Source organism: Dendropsophus ebraccatus, chromosome 5 (genome assembly GCF_027789765.1).
Source record: "Dendropsophus ebraccatus isolate aDenEbr1 chromosome 5, aDenEbr1.pat, whole genome shotgun sequence".
Lineage (NCBI taxonomy): Eukaryota > Metazoa > Chordata > Amphibia > Anura > Hylidae > Dendropsophus > Dendropsophus ebraccatus.
In genome coordinates this window covers 136,115,548-136,138,727 of record NC_091458.1, presented here as the reverse complement: position 1 = coordinate 136,138,727, position 23,180 = coordinate 136,115,548, and the positions used below count along the sequence as shown (strand labels likewise).

Below are 23,180 nucleotides of genomic sequence, written 5' to 3'. Positions count from 1 at the left end.
GTCTCCAGGTGGGTATCCCTAGAGATAGACCTAATAGCAACCAGCTTGAACATGAAGGTCCTGAGATTCTGCTCACTGTACCAGGAGGACAACCCAGGGGTGGTGGATGTGATGTCCAAAACTTAGGGCTTCCATTGTCAACCAAAAGAGGGCATTTCAATGGGTACTGTGCCAACCCCTTCAAATATAAGCTGACATGCTTATAGTTAAATAGGGTGCCCCAATTGACAGCATGAGAAGCCATCAGAACTGGGGGGTCCTAATACTATATGGTGGCTGCAGGCGGAGACTGGGGTGGACTGCACAGAGTAGAAGGGCTGATGCCATGGGAGATGCACAGGGGGGAGCCTGATACTATATAAGGGCTGCACAGGGAGGGGCGGTCTACACTATTTGAAGACTGGAGAGAAAGATCTCATACCATCTTGGGGTGCACAGAGACACAGGGTGCCCTGACACTATATGGGGACTGCACAGAGGGGCTTAAAGCGACTCTGTACCCACAATCTGCCCCCCCCAAACCACTTGTACCATCAGCTGCTTTTAATCCAACATCTGTCCTGGGGGCCGTTCGGCAGGTGATGCAGTTATTGTCCTAAAAAACTACTTTTAAACTGGCAGCTTGTGCCAAACGGGAGTATTTGTGCCCTAACTTTGTACCACCCCTCTGTCCCTCCTCCCCACCCTCCTCATCATTAGGAATGCTCCAGGCAGATTGCCTCCTATTCCTCACCTGTGTCAGCCCGGCACATGGGCTTGGTCATTAAGCACCTGCAATGTTCAAGCATGGAGAAAATGTTCCAGTGGCATTCCTAATGATGAAGAGGGTGGGGAGGAGGGACGGAGGGGTGGTGCAAGGTTAGGGCACAGATACGCCCGTAGGGCATGGGGCTGCAATTTTAAAAGTAGTTTTTTAGGACAATAACTGCACCACCTGCCGAATGGACCCCAGGACAGATCTTGGATTAAAAGAATCTATCTGAAGGTACAAGTGGTTTGGGATTGTGGGTACAGAGTCGCTTTAAACACTATGGGGCAGAGTTATTAGGTGTTTTATACACCAGTGCAAAATGGAGGTTTGTTCTGCCAAATTTATTATAAGGTATTTATTAGGTCATGTTCACACAATGATTTTTCACGGGCATTATTTTGAGTATCAAATAAGGTTGGGTTCACACTCCTTTTTTTTTTTTTTAAACGGATGAAAAAAACAAATGCATTTGTGTTTCCATTGACTTCCATTATTTAAAAAAAATGGATCATAACGGATCCGTTTTTTTTTTTTACGGACACAAAAATGAGGTTGACTACGTTTTTGTGTCCATTTAAAAAAATGGATGCGTTTTGATTTTTCACGGGCATTATTTTGAGTATCAAATAAGGTTGGGTTCACACTACGTTTTTCCTATCCTTTTTTTTTTTTTTTAAACGGATGAAAAAAACGAATGCATTTGTGTTTCCATTGACTTCCATTATTTAAAAAAAATGGATCATAACGGATCCGTTTTTTTTTTAACGGACACAAAAATGAGGTTGACTACGTTTTTGTGTCCATTTAAAAAAAATTGATGCGTTTTGATAAAAAAAAAAAAAAAATTTATAGCGGAAGTCAATGGAAAAACAGATGCATTTGCAAATGCATCCGTTTTTCCATGTTTACATGGATGAAAAAAACGGAGTACAAAAACATAATGTGAACCCAGCCTTACGGCCATTGTTTATCATACTTTAGCAGCCTTCATTACAATGATGGCCATTGATACATTATTCTAGTTCAAGTTGTTGATGGCTCTTTTGGGCTAATTCAAAAAGGTCAATTTTTCAGACCATGATTGTGCTGATATGGTTCCCTTTAATTGAAAGAGGATAAAATAAAAAAATTAATTTGTGAACAACGTGAAATAACGGCTGCCAATTAATGATATTGGAAACAAAATATAAGACAGCGCTTCATAGCGTAATTCAGACAGGGCTGAAGTGGTGAAAGTACGCACATAGAACTCTCACCTGAGTAGGTTGTGCTGCTGTAAGGCACAACTCTTAGGGACCTATTACACGGGCCGATTATCGTGCGAAAAATAGTTATATCGTTCGAATTTAAACGATAATCGTTCTTTGTAATTGCAGGCAATGATCGAAAAATCGTTCTTATGTCGTTGATTGTTGATTTAGATCTGAACCTAAAATTTCTGCTAATCGTTCTCTGTAATTCCACATTCGTTCGCTCAAGTGCCGCATTTTTTCACAAATCTTCAGTGTAATAGCACATTGCGCATTGTTTTGCTGGGATCAGAAGGAATAAACGATCAATAACGATCGTATCTAACGACCATCGTTCTGTGTAATATGGTGAACGATTTCGAGTTAACGATAAACAATCTCGTTTGCGATCGTTTATCGTTAGTCGTTAACCGTTAAAAATCGCTTAGTGTAATAGGACCCTTACTGATAGCATGTGAATGAACCGCAGCCACTCCCGACTAATCCCCACAGGGATTAAAGACAGTCACTATCCTCCTCCACTCCAAGGCGGGTAAAACAGGCGCAGGTCCAAGGGGTAATAGTGCTATAAAATATCATACAATTCATTAAAGGAATTATGCCAGCGACACAACGCGTTTCGAGACCAGTCCGGTCTCTTTATCAACAAAGTGTCTTAGACACTTGATAAAGAGACCGGCATGGTCTCGAAACACGTTGTGTCGCTGGCATAATTCTTTTAATACATTTTATGATATTTTATATCACTATTACCCCTTGGACCTGCGCCTGTTTTACCCGCCTTGGAGTGGAGGAGGATACTGAATTAATGATACACTAATACACTGATACACTAATGAACACTAATTTGCAAACAATGAAAATTGTTGAAGACCGAAAACAACGGCTGTTATTTTAACTCCTAGACAACCCTGGACATACCCGACCCTGGACATACATTTACGTCCTGGGTCTCTAGGGAGCTATGAAGCGCTCTCCTGAGCGGAGCACGCTTCATAGTAGGTGAGGGCCGGTTGCAATCAGCAGCCGGGCCCTCACCGTTAATGACAGGCTGCAGCGATCGCACTGCAGCCTGTCATTATCCCCTTAAACGTAGCGATCATGGTGTTTAAGTGTAAGTGACAGGGCCTCTCCTGTCACTGACCGTTCGGGACCCGCAGTGTGACTGTGGGGGTCCTAATCGCTTTCATGGACCGCCGGAGGTCTCTTACCTCCCTCCGTGCGGTCTGATCGGCGCTCTGCTGATTGGGTCAGCCACAGGCAGGCTCAATCAGCAGAACACCTATTACACTGATCAATTCTATGCCTATAGCATAGCAATGATCAGTGTATGTAATCTAATAATTGTATGTAAAAGTCCCCCAAGTGTAAAAAAATAAAAAGTATAAATGTTTTTTACAATACCCCAAAGCCCTCCCCCAATAAAAGTTAAAATCACCCCCCTTTCCCATTTGATGAATAAAACATCTAAACATAATTAAATAAATAAACATATAATATACCGTAGTGTGCGTAATTGTCCGAGCTATTAAAATATAACAATTGTCATTCCGTGTGGCGTAAAAGAGGGAAAGAGCGCCAGGATTACCGATTTTTTTGTTACATTATATATAATTAAAAAAATAATAATAAAAAGTGATCAAAACATCCGATCTACACAAATATGGTATTAATAAAAACTAGAGATCATGATGCAAAAAATTACACCTCATACAGCCCCGTAGGTAAAAAGCTAAAACCGTTATAAGCGTCACAATAGGCCCATTTTATTAATAATTAATTGCAGAAAAAAAAAGGATTTAAAAAAAAAAAAAAAAAGACAGAAAATCTGTGTAAACCTGCATATGGTTGTGTTCGGACTGACCTATAGAACAATGGTATCATGTCACTTTTACCATATAGTACATTGCGTAATCACAGGAACCCCCCCCCCCCCCCCCCAAAAAAAAAAAGTTACCATATTGCATTGTTTTTTCCAATTTCACCAATTTATATTTAGATAAATTATAATTTTGGGGTTCCATCATACATGTTATGGTAAATTGAAAGACGCCATTACATAGTACACCTATTCCCGGAAAAAGACAATCCCTTACATGACCCTGTAGATAAAAATATTAAAGTGCTAGAGCTCTTAGAAGGGGAGGAGGAGAAAACGAAAACGCAAAAATGAGAATTGGCGCGATCCACTGGGTCATTTTGGGCTTGGTCTTAAAAGGGTTAAATAGCCTTATAATGTTTTTATTTTTTTTAATGGTTTGTCTTAAAGTCGCAAAAAGAATTCTTCACCTCTTATGAGCAGGTGTACATTTACCCTACAGTATCTCCCGCCTACTTCTTTTGCCGCTTTTATATCTGGCAGGTGCTGAGAGACGGCACATATATTTTTGCATAAATAGTGTGTGCCATGATTTGCAACTTTTTTTTTTTTTTTTACACCAAGAAGCTGGAATGACTTGACTAATATATTCCCCTATATATTTATATTACAATCATAATATATATGACAATGCTTAACTATCAGTATATTATCTCACCAAGCAGCATGTCATGCGGGGGATCCACATACTGTGCAGACACAAAAGCACAATGTAGGTGGAGTTTTAAACTAGTCAGACTGGTTGAAAGGTAGAGCCGCCCCTAGGTGGATCCCAGGGGGAGAGAGATACCAACAGGGAACTGGGAGGAAAAGAGAGAGAACATAGGAGATACATTACTACAAAGCAACCATGTGCGGACCCAGTAAGTCACCGATTTTGCACTGTGCTAATACAACTTGTGTTTGTGGTATATAAATGAATACCTGAGTATGTTCCTTATAGTTTATGTTGCTTCGAAATTGGTTTTAGGCGGTTAAAGAGGTTGTCTAGCTTTAGACAGGAAATGTTAGTATATACATATACCTATATCAAAACCTGATGACACTTATAACTTTCCCTGGTTTGCTAAATATTTTATACAAAGGAATTGTTTCTACAAAATCTGGAATTTATGTCATTCTTATCATTTCCAGGTTTGTAACTTTCTTTAGACAAGTCTGATCCTGCCAGTATTATCTGATAGGAATACTGATCTTAGTGTACCCTGTGCGGCTGCCTGTAAATAAATTCCATAGACTTATATTCTCATAATACAGTCCTATAAGTTAAAGACACACTATGTACACGCTATATAGTCTGGATATGGGTCCATAGAGTTTATATACTCTATGAATTTTCTTACTGTCTTTACTGAGTTTTGTTGTAGACCAGGGATGGGGAACCTTCAGCTCTCCAGCTGTTGCAAAACTACAATTCCCATCATGCCTAGACAGCCAAAGCTTCGCTTTGGCTGTCCAGGCATGATGGGATTTGTAGTTTTGCAACATTTGGGGGGCGAAGGTTCCCCATTCCTGTAGCCAGTGTCTTATAATGGCTGAAGGAGCTTATGATATGCTCTTTTATTTAAAAAAAAGAGTTGTCTATGACAAGTAATGGCCTGCCAGGCAGTTAAGCAGGATATGTAATGGCTGTCCATATAATACAAGCATAGCCCATGTCCGACAGTGTAAGAGACACTTCTGTAGAGTTCCCTGTTCTAAGGAATTCCAAGCTCTATATGATATCTATATAATGTCCTTATAGGACAGCAATGAACATATATCTTGAACATATATCTTGATATTAAATTATATATATATATATATATTTATTTTTTTTTCTGTTGACCATTTTCTTCTATGTTCCTATATAGCCCTATAAAAAGTAAACTACATTTTTACCTGTTTATCGGATGAAGTAATTTTACATTGCATTTTGTAAAGAATATATTCATGTACTGTATAGTTATCAATTAATGCGTTTAAAGTGGTAGCCAATTGAATAATACACACCTACAGTATTCCATAGGCTGACATGACAACCTTGAATGGATCTTGTTAATGATTACAGATTGTTTATTTAGCGTTGGTGTGACCCTTTACCTTCCTCCCCAGACAGTTCACTGCATGGTAACCAATGGTTTCCTACTTATCTGACTCTCAGCTATCAGCGTCATAAGATAAAAGGGTATAGTTCAAATGTATCAGCCAATGTTTCCATTGGGGAGAGGGGGAAGCCGCTGCCAGACCCTTCTGGGGGTGGTTTTATGTTCCTTGAGATCAAAAGGATCAGGTATATTGATCCTATACTCATAGGTTATGTTCCCACTTCATACCCTGTGGTCATATTGGGGGAGATTTATCAAACTGGTGTAAAGCGAAACTGACTCAGTTGCCCCTAGCAACCAGATTCCACCTTACATTCCTCACAAACTCTTTGGAAAATGAAAGGTGGAATCTGATTGGTTGCTAGGGGCAACTGAGACACTTTCACTTTACACCAGTTTGATAAATCTACCCCACTGTGTTTTATTTTTGCTTTTAAAAGCCGCCAAAAAGTGATATGCTTGCAATGTGGGAATACGTCTTGAGGTTTTGTTCCCACTACGGGATGATCATGATTATTTGTAACAGCAACAGAATCCTGCACTCCATTATTTATATTGCTAATGATAATTTGTGACTGTCAATATTAGGCCCCATTCCCACTGAGCAAAACTAGCGGAATTCCCGTTAGCCTTCGCTCATAATGGGAGTCTATGGGAGGTGCGCGCTCCTGCTCTGTCCGCGCTGAAGAATGAACATGTTCATGCTAGTTTTGCTCAGTGGGAACGGGGCCTTACAAGACAGTCTATGATCCCGTAGTGGGAGCTTAGTCTATGGTCCGTTCACACGTACAGAATCTGCAGCAGATTTGATGTTGACTATATGCAGCAGATCAATGTGACTATATGAGGGAACACAGCATCAGATCTGCGACATTAAATCTGCTGCAGATCCTGTACGTGTGAATGGATCTTTAGGCCTTATAAAGTTGTCCGTAATTGCGGATCTGTAATCAAGGGTCAACTTACTTCACATTGATTTATAGTGGGCTATTCACACAGTCCGGCGTTAGTTTTGATCCGTAATTTGTTCTGTAACAAAAAAAAGGATATGTCTTAGTGTGGATTGTGATTGTGGTACGGATTACTAGTAGTAGTTTATGGGACGTCGCGGATGTCACATTCGTGACATCCGTAAACAACACGGATCAAGTCTATGCAACTAGTACTAGTCACATTTTACGGAAAAAACGGAAGAAACGGATGCAAATCCAAATCCCGATGATTTTAGGAGGTTTTGTGGCCCCCCAAAAAATCAATGTACCTGTGAATGGACCCTTAATGTATGATCACATACACACAGCAGATTGGCATAAATTCCTGCAACTACATTTCAAGTTGTAACATTCACGGTTAACAATAACTATTTTAAAAAATGAGTGACATAAAAGTATGCCAAGAGACATTTTATGTACGCCCGTACTAGGGTAAGTGTCAAAGGGATGCAGGGTAAGGTTCACACGGCGTATAGGACTGGCCGGGTCACAGAACGTCCGGTCTCTGAAAAGATCATTCCGGCCGCAGTGTTCTGATGCGGGCGCATCACCGAGAACCCGCATCAGAACTCCCCAAAGCACACTGTGCACTGTGAGCTGACAGAGCTTTCATGTCAGTTGTTTGCGGCGCCGTATGGGATCCCGGCCGGAGCGTATACCATGTGTATACACTCCGGCCAGGATCCTATAGAAGAGCATGCGGCGTTAATGGGCATACAAAGTACGTCCGTTGTTGCTGATTGTAACAACGGCCGTACTTTTACGGTGTGTGAACATAGCCTAATTCTTCAACATTTTTAATACAACCGGGATGACCTTTTTCCCTTTATAATTAGACTTAGTTACATAAAAAAAAAACTAATAAAAACGTAGCGATGACCTAAAAAAAAGTACAGTACATTAAATCGTATAAAAAGCGATGTAGGTTATATATAAATAATTTATTTTTGCTTACATTTTTCAAAACTCCTATACAGTTGACTATAAGATAAGCCAAGTAGGAAATCACAACCCTTCCTTCTTTATGATGGCCTGAGTAGTTACAGATGTCTATTAGAAGTACCAGTGGCTGTAACTGGGACCAGCTTGGTACAGATCTGTCTGCCTCGGCAGTATAGGTTTTAATGGTTTAGAGCTTTCAAGGCTTCATGGGAATTGTAATTGCAATAGCTGGAGGGCCAAAGGTTCCCCATGCCTGTTTTGGAGATTGTACTAGGTGATATATTGAAGGTATCCTATAATTTTACCAAAAGAAAAAACAACAAAACAAAATTTCTTTTGTTCTTATTTAGTTTTGATTTGTGTGATCTTACGTGATGGGTGCACAAATCCTATTGTTGTGATCCCTGAATTTTGGAGGTGACGGAAAAAAAATTCTGCAAATATATATGTACACACATACACATACACACACACACACACACACACACACACACACACACACACAGTGGTACCTTGGTTTAAGAGTAACTTGGATTAAGAGTGTTTTGCAAGAAGAGCTCACAGTTTTTCAAAATTGTACCTTGGTTTAGGATCATTGCGTTGGTTTTAGAGCTCCCTGTACTAGGTGATAGCGAGAGTGAGGGAGGGGCATGGCCTGCACAGGGTGGTCTACTCTGACCCAAGAAGTCTCCCTCAACTTCCAAATCATGGCAGGTCTGTCAGCCCTTGTGTTTCCTATCCTCTACATTTCTGCATTCCTCCATGTGCCTGCAGTCACATTTGGACAATCACACCGCTGTATAGAAAAGTTTCTGTCACTGTCCTCCTGCACAGCTCTGTGATTCTCACTTCCTGATTGGTCCATGCTGAACACACACACCCTTCCCCATTGCTGTCATGTGACCACACAGACCTCTGACAGCAACCCTGCTTTTCTATTCTAGTCTGCTGTACTACACTACTGCATTATGAGGATCTGCACCTCCATTCTGTATCTACAAACTGCTGCTGTTTTTTCAGGTTTATGCCCATACTATATACACCACATGCTGATACTATACTGTGCAGTAACTTTTAATATCACATATTCAGCTGTTTCTCATTGTTTGTTTCACCAGTTCTGCATGTTATTCAGAATAAAAAAAAAAATCATTATTTATAGGTTGTGGAACCAATTGTCTACATTTCAATGATTTCTTATGAGAAAATTGGCTTTGGTTTAAGAGTGATTTGGGTTACAAGCACAGTCCCGGAATTATGCTCGTAATCCAAGGCACACACATATTTCTCTATATATGAATGTTTTTTTGTTTTTGTTTTAAGAAATACTTTATTCAGCTATGAAACCTTACAGTATATAACTCCCCCCCCCCCCCAACCCTACATTCATATGAACTTTACCCCTGCAAAGGCAATAGAGACTAAATACCCCTCCTCAATTCTTTTCAGTTTTGGTTTCAGGCTCTTAGTGGGGTGCCATTATATGGTTGTTATATGGGATTTGTATAGAACCGTCCAGTGGTTGTGTACATGATTAACAGACACAGTCAGGCTCTATGGGCTCTTTCAGGGTACTTTACTGCTGCATTAGAAAAGGATTATTGGAGAGGTTAGTATCGGGATAGACTGAGAATCAGATAATTCAAAGCCAAGAGGCAAAGGAATGTGCTACTTACTCCTACTATAACCCCACCATTATCCATCATTGTATGGCTCCCTACTGGGAGGTGAAAACTGCTGAGAGTTATATCTGTATCTGAGAAAGCTGGGAGTGACAACTAAGGGCCCTATTACACGGGGCAATTATAGTGCGGAAAATCGATATTGCGTTCAAATTTAAATGATACTCTTTCCGTGTGTATGCAGGCAATGGTCGAAAAATCGTTCATATGTCATTGATTGTATCTTTTGAGCTGACCATAAAATCATTGTTAATCGGTCGCTAATCTTTCGGTGTATGTGCACTTTGTTCGTTCATTTGCTGGGATCAGGAGTAAACAATCATAGTAAAGATCGTAATTACGATTGTAACTAACGACTATCGTTCTGGGTATTATGGTGAGTGATTTCAGGTTGTTCCCAAAAGCGCTTGTGTGTGATTATTTATGTTAGTCAGCAAAAACAAAAAAAATCGCTCTCTCTAATAGAACCCAAATTTAGCCTTTATTCACACCAGCCAAAGATCTTGGCCTAATTTCTTAAAGGAGAAGTCTGGTGTTTTCTAAAAGCCGGCAGCCTGCAGGGGGAGGGTGGTGAGCAGCGGGCTCGGCCTTGTGACCCCCGCCGGATGTTGTGATGACGTCACAGTCAAATGCTTGTCCCGGGTGATGCACTGGCTGCTCAGCTAATCATTGACTGGAGCGGCGTCCCACCACAGTCACTGACTGGCTGAGTGGCCAGTCCATCACCTGGGTTGTGACGTGGACACCCCAGAGATTCCGGAGCCCAGCAGGGGTCCCGCAGCCGCTCACCACGGGCATGGGGAGAGGTAAATTGTTACTTGTAACCAATGCCCCCCCTGCCGGCTGAAAGCATTTAGATAACGCCAGACTTCTTTTCTCCTTTAACAGCATATCTTCCAAATCATATAGTAATATTGGAGATTAGCAGAATGTATCATTGCATAACAAAGATTTATTACTCACTTGGCTAAGAAAGTGGACTGATTTCAGTTTCGATGGCTGTAGTTTCGATGGCAGCAGTGTTGGTCCATTAATCAACTTAAAAAAAATTATGAGTATCTTAAGTATTTGAGTCTAATCAAGCAGAGAAATGTAACAGTGTATAATTTATGTAAAATTAAACATTAGAAAATCGGGTTCTCGCACAGTCCACTAGAGCAAAGATAATAAGCTGAGATTTCTTGCTGTTTTACAGCTCACTTGTCAGCTCTGTTGTGTAAATTGAGATCAGTATTCTCATTATTAATTTTTACTATAATAATTATCATCATCATCAATTTATCCCTTAGGGCCTGTTCACATTGAGTAAAACTGGCGTAATCCCGCCATCCTCCAAGTCAATATTACATTTGTTTAGTCTGGAGAAGAGACGTTTAAGGGGAGATATGATTAATTTATTTAAATATATAAATGGCCCCTACCAGAAATATGGGGAAAGGATCTTCCAGGTAAAACCCCCTTAAAGGACAACAAAGGTTCAATCTCCGGAGGCGACAAGCCGTCTTTACCATGAGAACTGTGAATCTGTGGAACAGTCTTACCACAGGATCTGGTCACAGCAAAAATAGTAGAGGGCTTCAAAACAGGCCTAGACAAGTTCTTAGACCAAAATAATATAGATGCATATGTATAGAACCTATCACCCCTCCCCCTTCCCTGTATCCATCCCCTCCTTGGTAGAACTTGATGGACATGTGTCTTTTTTCAACCGTATTAACTATGTAACTATGTAATATAGGCAGTCTGTGGGACAGCTCGCGCACCTCCTCTCTCCGCTTGGAAAAAATGACAGACATGCTCTCCCATAGACTGCCTGTGTTGACACGGAGGCTGGCGGATTCCACCAGTTTTACTCTGTGTGAACTGGCCCTTATTGCCCTAACCATCACATTCTAAGAGCTATAACTTTCTTTTTTTTTCAACATAGCCAGGAGGGTAACAATGTATATTTGGGGTTCCTTTAAAATAACTCAACACAGTCATTAATGTCCAAACAAAAGTGAGTACACACCAGATGGGCACCAAAGAAAAGCAGGGTCAGAGGTACAAACAAGTAATACACAATACACATACAAATAACAGATCAAATCCAGATCATTGTATGAATGATGAAACAGATATTGCAGAGGAGGAAAACAAAAGAGACAAGAGAAACCAAACAAGCCTAACCCAGAACTAAATAGTGTGCCGGAGCAGCTGGATACCGTAATATACAAATATACACTGAACTACCAATACTAGAAACAGGACTCTCCTTTTGTCCCACTGCCAAGGGAAACTTCATTGATACTTTCAGAACTACAGTATAGCATCATCAGAATTTGACAAAAAAGGCAGAAGTATAGTGATCCTAAACCAAGGGGATTATCCAACGCTGACTAACATACAACCCCATGATGTAGTATCTATCCAAATACAATAGCCTTATTAAGAAGGGATGTTCCTCCAAAGTGCTTACAAACCAAGAAAGAGACTACCTATCACCTAACCAGCCACTCCAATATAATATTACTTACTGAAACCACCTGGAAGGCCTATAATTGTGGACATCAACTCTTAGGGCCCTATTCCACCGGACAATTATCGTTTGTATAATCGTTAACGATTAACGATCTCAAACGACCGCTATTGCGAAAGACCTGAAAACGTTCACTCATTTCCATAGAACGATAATCGTTACTTATGATCGTAAATGCGATCGCTATTTCTTCGCTATTGCGTTCTTATCTATTGTGAACGACCGAACGATGTCTTATTCAATGCGAACGATTTGTGAACAAGCAACGATAAAAATAGGTTCAGGTCTTATAAAGCGATCAACGATTTCTCGTTCGGTCGTTAACGTTAACTGCATTTCAACCGAACGATTATCGTTTAGATTCAAACGATTTAACGATAATCTGAACGATAATCGTTCGGTAGAATAGGGCCCTTAGATTGCCAGTCTGTCATAGTAAGGTAAAGTTTTAAAGTAAATCTATCACCAACCTTGGCCAATGAAAGTTTGTAGCACTGTCTGATCGCCGCCGCCACACTGAATCCAACTGTGCCAAAATTCTTTTTCCAAACTAGTGCAGTAGAACTCTAGAGGCTGGGAATAGGAAGTCTCTTCTTCTGTCTGATGGATATCCATTAGCCGTGTCATCGGTGGGAAGGAAAACCAGTGTACTGGGGGAGCACTTAGCCCACCTTTAGCGCCCCAGACTTACTAATTTGCATAGATATAAAAACGCATATATCTCTGTAACAGTGCATCTGTTTGGAGGAAAAAGGGCACTTTATGGAGTTAGAATAAATTTTTTTTTATAATTTTAGGAATATATATACTGCATATAAAATGTTATACAGACTAATGATTCCTATTTCACATATATTTTTTTTGCTTTTTCCACAGAGCCCCTGGATAAAACCCTGTTTGGTAAAGTTCTGATGAAACAAGGCTTGGCGCTAATTGTGATTGGGCACCTAAATTTTATAGTTGGGGCCATAGTCCATGGATTGGTCCTGAGACATGTCGCCAAAGTGGTGGATAGTCTAGCACTACAGTATTCCATAACAAACATCACTGCTGTGGCATCTGCAATTCTGGTAGGTTAGCGGAATCGTGTTACAATGGCTGGTTTAGTGTATTGATGCTGATACCATATTGCAGAATTAGGCTTCTCCTTTAGCAGTTATATTAGGGACCCTTTTCAGGGTCCTAAGTGTGGTTCCCAGTATACAGACACCCCCATATCTTATAGTATAGCAGAATAGAATGACCAGCAAGCAGCTGCAAGAAGAGCATACAAGCATGCACTGATTGGCTATGTTCCCACAACATTTTTTTTTTTAATACAAATAACGTCCGTTATCACATTTGTCATCTACTGGTGTCACCTGTCGCTGTAATGCTGTACAGATCACTTTACAACAGCCTCCTTTTCATCACAATAGGAAGTCTCTGCCTAATTTTAGACCTAGTGGTGAGAATAAAAACTGCAGAATTATTTTAGAATATAGAAAGTGAGATAGAAAACTAGAAAAATCATCATCAAAAATTCTTAAAATACAATGACTAGCATTTATACAACTAGGATTATACAACAGCTACCCCCCCCCCTCCCAAAAAAAACAAACAAAAAAAAAACAACAATTGGACCAAAATTATTTAAATGTTCACACTTCCTAATAAAATTGGCAAATGTCGTCCTGTTTTAAAGTCAGAAAATGGAATCTATGTTTGCTATGAGCCGACCTGGATAAATCTGGTGGGTTCACATGTACCGGATTGTAGCAGATTTCACGCAGCGATTCCCGGTACTATTACTACTACTACTTACTACTACTACTACTACTACTAGTACTATTTTGAATAGGTTTAAAGGGGTTACCCAGTGCTACAAAAACATGGCCACTTTCTTTCAGAGAAAACACTCTGCCCAAACTGGAGACAATAGGGGTGCTGTCTCTGGAAGAAAGTGGCCATGTTTTTGTAGTGCTGGATAACTCCTTTAAAACAAGGAGAGAAGACAGCACTTCCAAAAAAGCTTCCAAATTTAATACCACATCAGATGACTATGGAAGTGATGTCTTCTCTCTTTCTTTTGGATTTATGACCTTCGCTTTTCGGCCTTTTGGCCAAGATCAAGTGTAGTATCTGTTCTTAAGTGAGCAGAGAACCACACAGATGGCATGGGTAGAACGGTCGGCTGTGCGGCCTGAGCAGCCTTCCTAGTAGACCATGTCCGTCTGGATCTGGCCATGAGGTTTCGAGGGGGTTGAGAGTCGAGGTGCAGAAGTGCCCTGGGAGTGGTGACCCCAGGGTGCCTGAACTCACTGGGTGTGGGACCCCAACTGAGGAATGGCACTTTGCACGCACTTCACATTCACACCCCTTTGAGCACTCACCTCTAGTTTTCCGGCCTCTGGCTCTGTGAAAATTACGAGGAATTTTTATAGATCCGGCCAGATGTCCGGGCTGTTTTACACAGCACACATCTGATTTATTTATTCTTTTTGTCACTGTGTGTTCACTTTCCACGTTTGTTTTGTCACTAGGATTCTTCGGGTTGCGGTCACCTTTTGGGGACCCCTGGGAGGTCTAGGGGAGGCATGTGTGGCCATCTGTGCTCCTTGCCTCCCTGCACCCCCGGTTCTCCTTCGGGAGTGACCACCTTTTGATTGAAATGACGAACGGTGAGGGCCTGGGTTACGCTCAGGTACGAGCTGTAGTTGTTTTACCGGTCTGCTCTTGGCCTCGTCTGAAAGAGGACATTTGTCCTGGACCTTTGCAGGTGCCTTTTGGCCCGGAAGGGAATTAGGTGTGTTGGGGGCCAATCTCTTTTAAGAGTGGGCTTGCGATAGACCGCATCCTAGTGCACTTTTTTGTGTGGCACGCTACACTTTTTTAGTAGCACTCGGGTGATGAGAGCACGTTGCCTCAAATTTGAAAACTCCTTTAAAACAAGGAGAGAAGACAGCACTTCCAAAAAAGCTTCCAAATTTAATACCACATCAGATGACTATGGAAGTGATGTCTTCTCTCTTTCTTTTGGATTTATGACCTTCCGGGGCCCAGTTTGGTGAGACGTGCCCCCACCTGCAATTACTTATCCTTTACCTGTACTTTTTCCTTTTTGAATAGGTTTACATACTAGCAGAGGAATTTTCTTTCTGCTGCGAGTATGTAAAGCGCCATCCCACTTAAACCGCCGCGGCCCGGTAAATACTTTTACCCGTCCGTGCTCCAGCCTGCTTCTGTAGCTCCTAGCTTCTTGACGTCCCGCTAAGCCAATCAGTGGGTACAGCGGGACGTCAGGGAGCCGGAAGCCATAGAAGCAGGTCGGAGCGCATACGGGTAAAGTATTCACTAGGCTGCAGTGGGTTGGGGGGTAGTGCATTACATACTCGCAGCAGATAAAACAATCCGCTGCAAGTATGTAAACCTATTCAAAATCCGAAGCGATTCGGTATGTGTAAACCCATCCTTAAAGTTGGATTCCATGCCCACTCCCAGTGAACACACCCTTTTGTAATTTTTTTTTTTTTACAAATACAACGGTGCCTTGGATTACGAGCATAATTAGTTTCGGGACCGTGCTTGTAATCCACATCTACTCTTAAACCAAAGCAAAATTTCCCATAAGAAATCATTGAAATGCAGATAATTGGTTCCACACCCCAAAAATAATTATTTATTATTCTGAATAACATGTAAAACAGATGAAACAAACATTCAGAAACAGCAGAATGTGTGATAAATTACTGTACAGTAATGGAGAGGATGGGAAACACAAGGGCGGACAGAGACTGCAGGGAGCATGAAGGAATGAGCAGAACATATGTGGGCACATACATGCAGCACTCTCTGTCTGGGGAGAGAGGGGTTACAGCTATGAATAGATCACCTCCACAGTCCTGTCCCCTGATGTAAGCCCCAGCCTGAACTGGATCTGCTATGATTTGGAAGGTGAGGGAGACTTCCTGGCTCAGAGTACAGTGCTGTAGACCCTGCTGTTCAGACCATGCCCCTCCTCCACTCCCCCTCATACCCAGTACAGGGAGCTCTTAAACCAAAGCAATGCTCTTAAACCAAGTCACAATTTTGAAAAACTGTGAGCTCTTCAAACCAAAACGCTGTTAAACCAAGTTACTCTTAAACCAAGGTACCACTGTATAGTATGTGCCTAGATCTGTGGCCTTTTATTGAGCCAAGAAACAGGCACAACTCTATTAATAAGTGTGGTAACAATGCACTGAAGAGTTGACATTAATGTGACATGATATGAGCCGTTCTAGCGTGTTGTAGCACATTGGTGACATTGTTTGTCTCTTTTACTCAATTATCAGAACACTTTTGGATTTAATAATCATTAGTAGCAAATAGTAATAACCCATTCAGAATTACAGTGAGAATTATCCAAGCTGTAAAACCTTGGAGTTATAATGCTGCTTAAATCACTCAAGTTGGGAAATGGGATACAGTGTTTCCTCTTACTAACAATAGATTTCTAATAGAATATCCGGCTAACGCCATGAATGACATCCAGAATCTCTAAGATGTCGCCTGAGTGACTAATATAAATAGGAGCCACTCAAGGTGTTAGTAATATTTGAAGTAGTTTTATTACTCAGTCTCATAAATTAGGTATGTTATAGACTTTAACAATGGTAGCATTGAAAACAGACCTGCTCTGGGGTTGGGTGTAACATCCAAACCTAGGGCACTAAATGAAGATATTTCATCATACCAAACAGATAACAATGTATAAGGGAAAAGAATAGTCATGATAAAAATACTGTATGATAATATGGGGATAATGATCCACATAAGATACAGCCTTTTTTCCCAGCACTCCCTAGGGTGGCTTTAAACTTCTTCAACCACCAGGAACCCAATGCCAAGCGTTTAGGTTCGGATAACTTTGCTTAACATGAACCAGGTTTGACAGGTCTGCTCAGCACTGCTAAACATAAATGATTTTAGTGCCAAGTTTGCTCAAGCATATACCCCCAAGAGCTGCATTTCTGTGAACAAGTCCCTGATACATCAGGTGATGCCTACATTTATGGGGTGCGGATCTCTAGTGACAAAACCAGCATTAAAATGGCCTTCCTTCCCTTCTTAGCCCTGCTGTGTGCCCAAACAGTAGTGTATGGCCACCTCTTGGGTCTTCCTCTCCACCCTCCTTTGCTAAAGCAACCCCCCCTTCCCTGGACAGGATTATCATCTTCGGCGCAGATAGAATCCAGCGCATGTGCTGTTGTGCCCTGAAGTGGTGCAGGCACACTGACCAGTCCCGGCTTATTTGCTCGAGGCTACATTGCACCTGCACAGCCCATATTAATCTGCCCCCACTTGGTAATGCTGACACACCTGGCTCCTGCTCTGCCCCAGTGCTTTGACCTCCTCTGGTCCGGTCTGGATACTGTGTAATGCAGGGAGAGCCAATAATACTGCTTTGCATTACACAGGAAGTGCTGATTGTCAGGACGAGGAGCACAGGGCTCCCCTTCTCCTCCAGCACTCAGCAATTCCATTGTATCAGTACAGGAAGAGCAGCTTACAGGCTTTCTTATAGCTATTCCCTAAACTAGATTTTTTTCACAGCAGATTATGGAAACTGTAGAGCAGTGCTTCTCAATTCCAGTCCTCAGGCCTCACCAACAGGTCATGTTTTGAGGATATCCCATACAAAAAAGACCTGTGATAATACCTGATGCACTGAGTATAATTATATCACCTGTGAAATACTAAGAATTAATCCACAAAACATGATCTGTTGGTGAGGCCCGAGGACTGGAATTGAGAAGCACTTCTAATAAGGTTTTGTTCACTGGGGGCGGGGCTAACGATCCACCCTTCCTAATTTGTATTCATTAGAAGGGGCAGGCCATCCCTGTCCCCAGTGCACCAAAGCCCTTCATTAGTATATTAAATAAACTGCTAATATTTCCAAAACAGCACCAAGGATGAAGGGAAGAAACTTACCTTCATCCTCAGCCCTATAGGGGCTTATCAGCAGATTAAGTTTCCCTTTAATGATGCATTGTCTACAAAAAAGATGGAGGAGCCAGGCAGGTGTAGACAATACACATTTTATTGTTTTATTCTCTGTCAGCGGTGAAGCCAGCTATATAATAACATTATCTTAAAAAGTTATGTCTTGGGGTTTTATTTAAATTCAATTTTCTTATGCCGGGTAATGCCTTTAGGGTGCTCCTATACAGAGCAGTTTTGAAGCCAAATTTTGGTGTGGATCATAGTGAATTAGATATAATAAAGAACAGATACCACTTCCACTTTTTATTTTTTCCCCATTCACTCCATGTGGAGTATAAGGAGTAGCTGGCATGTGGAGTAGAAGTACATCTGGTCTTTATTATATCTATCTCATTATGATCCACACCTGGCTTTGGCTTCAAAACTGCACCACAAAACAGCGCTGTGTAGGAGCACCGTAATAAGACTACAGTGTGATCTTTAGTAACTAGTGACTGACTTATAACTATCAAGCATTAGCTACAGTTCAAATCCAGACTGCAGCGATCACTCAACAGTTACTATAAGGGTGGGTTCACACTGAGGAATCCGTGCAGAAAAATTCCTGTGAATTCCACCACTCGCATCTATGTCTGTACCATAGACTCCATTCTATGGTCGGGCAGATTCTGCCGTCCACTAAAATGACGAACATGTCAATTCTTTCAGAGGACGGCGGAATCCGCCCAACCATAGAATGGAGTCTATGGCACAGGCCGTGAGCGAGGGCAAGCGACGGAATCTGCCCGGATTACCCTGAAGCAGTAGCACTACAAAAGTCAGCGTAGCTTATGCCATTTATCTATATGTAGTTAACCATATTAGCACCTATACTTTGCATCAGCCAATACCACAGAAATAGATCTACAACGTCTGATTGTAGTTATTTTGTAGCCATAACGCACAATGAATATTGTTCCTTCTTTCCTCAGAGCATATCCTGTGGAATTGTGGCCATCGTTCTCTCCCGGTATCTGGCGCATACTTCTCTGGTGAGAAAGAACATGTGACATATGGGTACTATTTGAGGTTGCGAATGAAGGATTAATGGGATTAAATGGCTTTCCTGTTTAATATTTCATTATACATCATACAGTAATGGTGTTCGTGCGCACTGACATTGTCTCTTACTTGCAGCGTTGGGCAGCTGTGATCCTCAGCATAATTAATGCAATAATCTCTGCGGCCTGTACAGTCGGCCTTACTGTCTCTGTTATAATCACTGTGGCCAATGAAGGACGGACCCTGTTCTCTACATGTGGCACCACCAATCTGGAACTCATACAGATAGCACATGAGTGTCCCTTTGATCCTACAAGAATCTATGTAAGTAAAGGGGGAAAAAAAATCAAAAGAAATGTTAGAAAATATTATTTTACTGAAAAAGTAGTAGATACTTGGAACAAACTTTCAGCAGATGTGGTTGGTAAATCTGCAATATCAGAATTTAAACCTGCCTGGGATAAACATATATCTATCCTAAGATGATAAGATGGGAAATACTACGATCTTCTATGTTTCTATGGCTGTATTGCAATATATTTCTTCCGCAGTACAGTATTAGGCTATGTTCACACAACATAAGTTTTGTATTAATTACGGTCGTTGTTGCTGATTTGTAACAACGGCCGTGATTTATACAAAACTTACACTGTGCTGCAGTCAGAGGGAATCCCAGCCAGATTGTATACACGCACTATTCATTGAATAGCGGCCGCACAAGCCTGACAGGTCACACAATGGAGAGTACCACTCTGGCCGCACTTTCCATTGTGTTCAATGGTGAATTGGGATGCGGGCGCACATGGATGCGTCCACATCCCAATTTAACAGAAATGAAGATCATTCGGCCAGTACTGCAGTACCGGACGGGATGATCTTCACTGACACTGGTCGTTCTGTGACATGGCTGGGTCACAGAACGACCAGTGTCTTACGATGTGTGAACCCAGCCCTTACATGGAATTCCCAATTAAACTAATGTACGGTCAGATAGTTGCTGTATGATCCCTCTGTTTTATCTTACAGAGTACAACGTTATGTCTCTGGGTGATCTCTATAATACTGGATGCTGCAGAAATGGTGTTCAGTGCCCGCTGCTACTTTACAGTACTCCAGCTGATGGATGTTCATCTGTGTCGCAAAAGCAACAAGAAAGTAAGCAAACTCTTATGGAGAACCACATGCTCTAAATTTATTTTGTTCCTCCAGCTGTTGCAAAACTACAACTTCCATCATGCCTGGACAGCCAATGCTTTAGCTTTGGCTGTCCAGGCATGATGGGAGTTGTAGTTTTAAGAGCCAAGGTTCCCTACCCCTGGTATAGGTCCTCCTTGAGTTTGTGTGGGTTTCCTCTAGGTAGACCGGTTTCCCCCCACACTCCAAAAACATACTCAAAGGTGGACTTGGAATTAGGTATGAGCCATAATGAGGACAAAGAATGATTTGAGCAATGACAAGCTATGTAAAGCTGTACTGTATAAGTAAAGGAATTATTTATAATGATTTATTATTATTATTATTATTATTATTATTATTATTATTTGCACATACTAATTATAACTTTTTCTTGTTTGGAAACAATTTGTACCATTATAAAGGGATTATCCAGAATTAGAAAGTCATAGCTGCTTTCTTTCAGAAATGGTGCCACTCTTGGCCTCAAGCGCTGTTTTGAAGAGAAAAAAAAAAGAAAAAAAAAAAAAAAAAGGAACTATGTTTCTGTAACCCTGGATGACCCTAAAACCACACCAGGCAAATTGGCTGTTCACACATGAGGTCCCATTTACACAGAAAGATTATCTGACAGATTATCAGCCAAAGATTTGAAGCCAAAGCCAGGAATGGACTTCATGACCTGATCTCTGTTTATAGTCTGTTTCTGGCTTTGACTTTAAATCTTCAGCAGATAATCTGTCAGTTAATCTTCCTGTGTAAATGGACCCTTATGGTCCTTCTAGACGGAGCGATAATTCGCCCGATCGCATAATTAACGATTTTGAATGAACGATATAACAATCAGGGTTTAAACGGAACGATACATAGTATGGAAAAATCGTTTTGCGATCGCTTAAGCCTATCTCACACATAGGTCAAATCGTTGAAAGACTGTTTACAAGGAACGACCTGCAAATTTTTTGCGAACGATAAACGACGATTTGAGAACATGTTGAAAGATCAAAATGAACGATTTCTCGCTCCTCGCTTGAACGTTCGCTGTGTTTACACGGAACGATTATCGCTCAAATGCGATCGTTATCGTGCAAATTTGAACAATAATCGTTCAGTCTAAAAGGACCATTACACACTGACATCATGGTTGCAGCTCTTATGTGCTAGCCCAGGGATAGGGAACCTCTGGCCCTCTAGCTGTTGCAAAACTACAATTCCCATCCTGCCTGGACAGATGGGAATCTTAGTTTTGCAACAGTTGGAGAGCAGGTGGTTCCCCATCGCTGGGCTAGCCTCTTCCCTGCAGTTCAGTTCCTTACAACCTTTGGTTTCTGAGAATAGACTGCATGTAGATTGGAGAAACAACATTAGAGTAAAATATTCTACATATCTCATCTTAGATTTCTTTATCACAGTAAACCTTTAAACAAAAGTTTTTCAGGTTAAAATTTTTCAAATCTCCAATGAGATTCAGCCTTGCACACTTCACCCATGAGTAAAGGGATGGGAGTAATTTAGATTTTTTTTTTTTTAGTAGCTAAATAAGTTATATTTTCTTGAATTAAAAAAAAAAAAAAATCTAACTTTCATTGTCCAGGCATGGTTGGAATTATAATTTTGCAACAGATGTAGTACTGAGAGTTGGAAACCACTGTACTACACCTTCAAGTACCACGGAAAAAAAAAAAAAAAAAGAACGTGCCTGGGAAACCAAATATAGTTGCTAGTAAACTACATTCAGCCCAATAATGACATCACTTATGTAATTTACCTTTGTCATGTACTAGTTCTCTCCAATTGTATTTAACTGGGCACAATTAGGCTGGGTTCACACTATGTTTTTGCAATCAGTTTAGTTTTTTTTTTTCTCTGAAAAAAACAGATGGATTTGTGTGCATCAGTTTTTCCATTGACTTCTATTATAATAATAAAGAAAAAAACGCATAAAAACATTTTTTTAACATATACAAAAACATGGTCAACCACATTTTTGTGTATGTTAAAAAAAAAAATAGATGCGTTTTGATCTTTTTTTTTTTACAATGGACAAATGGATCAAAACGGATGCACACAAATGCATCAGTTTTTCCATCCATTTTTCGCAAAAACTGATGAAAAAAAATGTAGTGTGAACTCAGCCTTAGGTACCCACAGCGTCCAGTCGGACTGATACAGTATGCAAGCAATGACAGAACCATATGACATCACAAGGATCTCATCATTTTTTTTTAATGGTTTCATACACAAAGGTTTTTTTTATTTATATATATACTGGAGAGTCTCTTTAAGAATGTTTATTGTCTTCTAAAAATATACATTTTTTTTTAAGGTCAGAATACAGATACCACTAGAAGAAAGAAGAGTAAGATCAGAGGAAGAAATGCTTGATGGCAATAGTGACTGGCTTTGAAGATACAAGAACTGACCGATGGTTTACCAAATGGACATATAGCAAGCCTATTGGATAAATCGGAAGACATACCTCTGGAAGGCATGTCAAACTCTGCAGCAGGATACTGTGGAACAATGCAGTAAACGGACCGTATTTTGGATGTAAGTGGATAGGACTTTCATATGCAGTCACAATGATTATTTTTGCGAATATATCCCACACGTACACACACACTTCCAAGTTGCGGCCGGCATATGGACATGGATACAAGACTTTATTTCTCATAGAAAAGATGACTGTGCTCCGCCTGTTCTTGGGCTTTTCACTGATAAAGTAGTCACTGAATGCTGCCGGACTTTACTGCTTTTGTCTTCTCCACCTTCCAGAATACACGATCAACAGTAACAAAACCTGAAGAAACCAGCGATTATCCATGACTCCGGCTGAGTAAATAGACAGCTGCCATAACCAAACTCTGCCAACTCATGCACTAATATTTTATGTTTAAC

General features: G+C 40.8%; 1 protein-coding gene and 1 pseudogene across 1 annotated transcript; both read left to right on the top strand.

Annotated features, from left to right (window-relative positions):
* Positions 1-4,657: 4,657 nt before the first annotated feature.
* On the top strand, positions 4,658-22,708 carry TMEM54 (transmembrane protein 54). Its single transcript, XM_069971398.1, has 6 exons — positions 4,658-4,743; positions 12,978-13,171; positions 19,040-19,099; positions 19,245-19,433; positions 20,136-20,264; positions 22,609-22,708. Exons 1-6 carry the CDS (start codon positions 4,731-4,733, stop codon positions 22,687-22,689), a joined length of 666 nt encoding a protein of 221 aa, XP_069827499.1. The 5' UTR covers positions 4,658-4,730; the 3' UTR covers positions 22,690-22,708.
* Positions 14,184-14,250, top strand: LOC138794317 (U2 spliceosomal RNA; annotated as a pseudogene).
* Positions 22,709-23,180: the final 472 nt, after the last annotated feature.

Coding starts and splice junctions, on each gene's coding strand:
- TMEM54 (XM_069971398.1), top strand. Junction 19,100..19,244: donor ATCTGGCGCATACTTCTCTG/GTGAGAAAGAAC, acceptor TCTTACTTGCAG/CGTTGGGCAGCTGTGATCCT. Junction 19,434..20,135: donor TTGATCCTACAAGAATCTAT/GTAAGTAAAGGG, acceptor TTTATCTTACAG/AGTACAACGTTATGTCTCTG.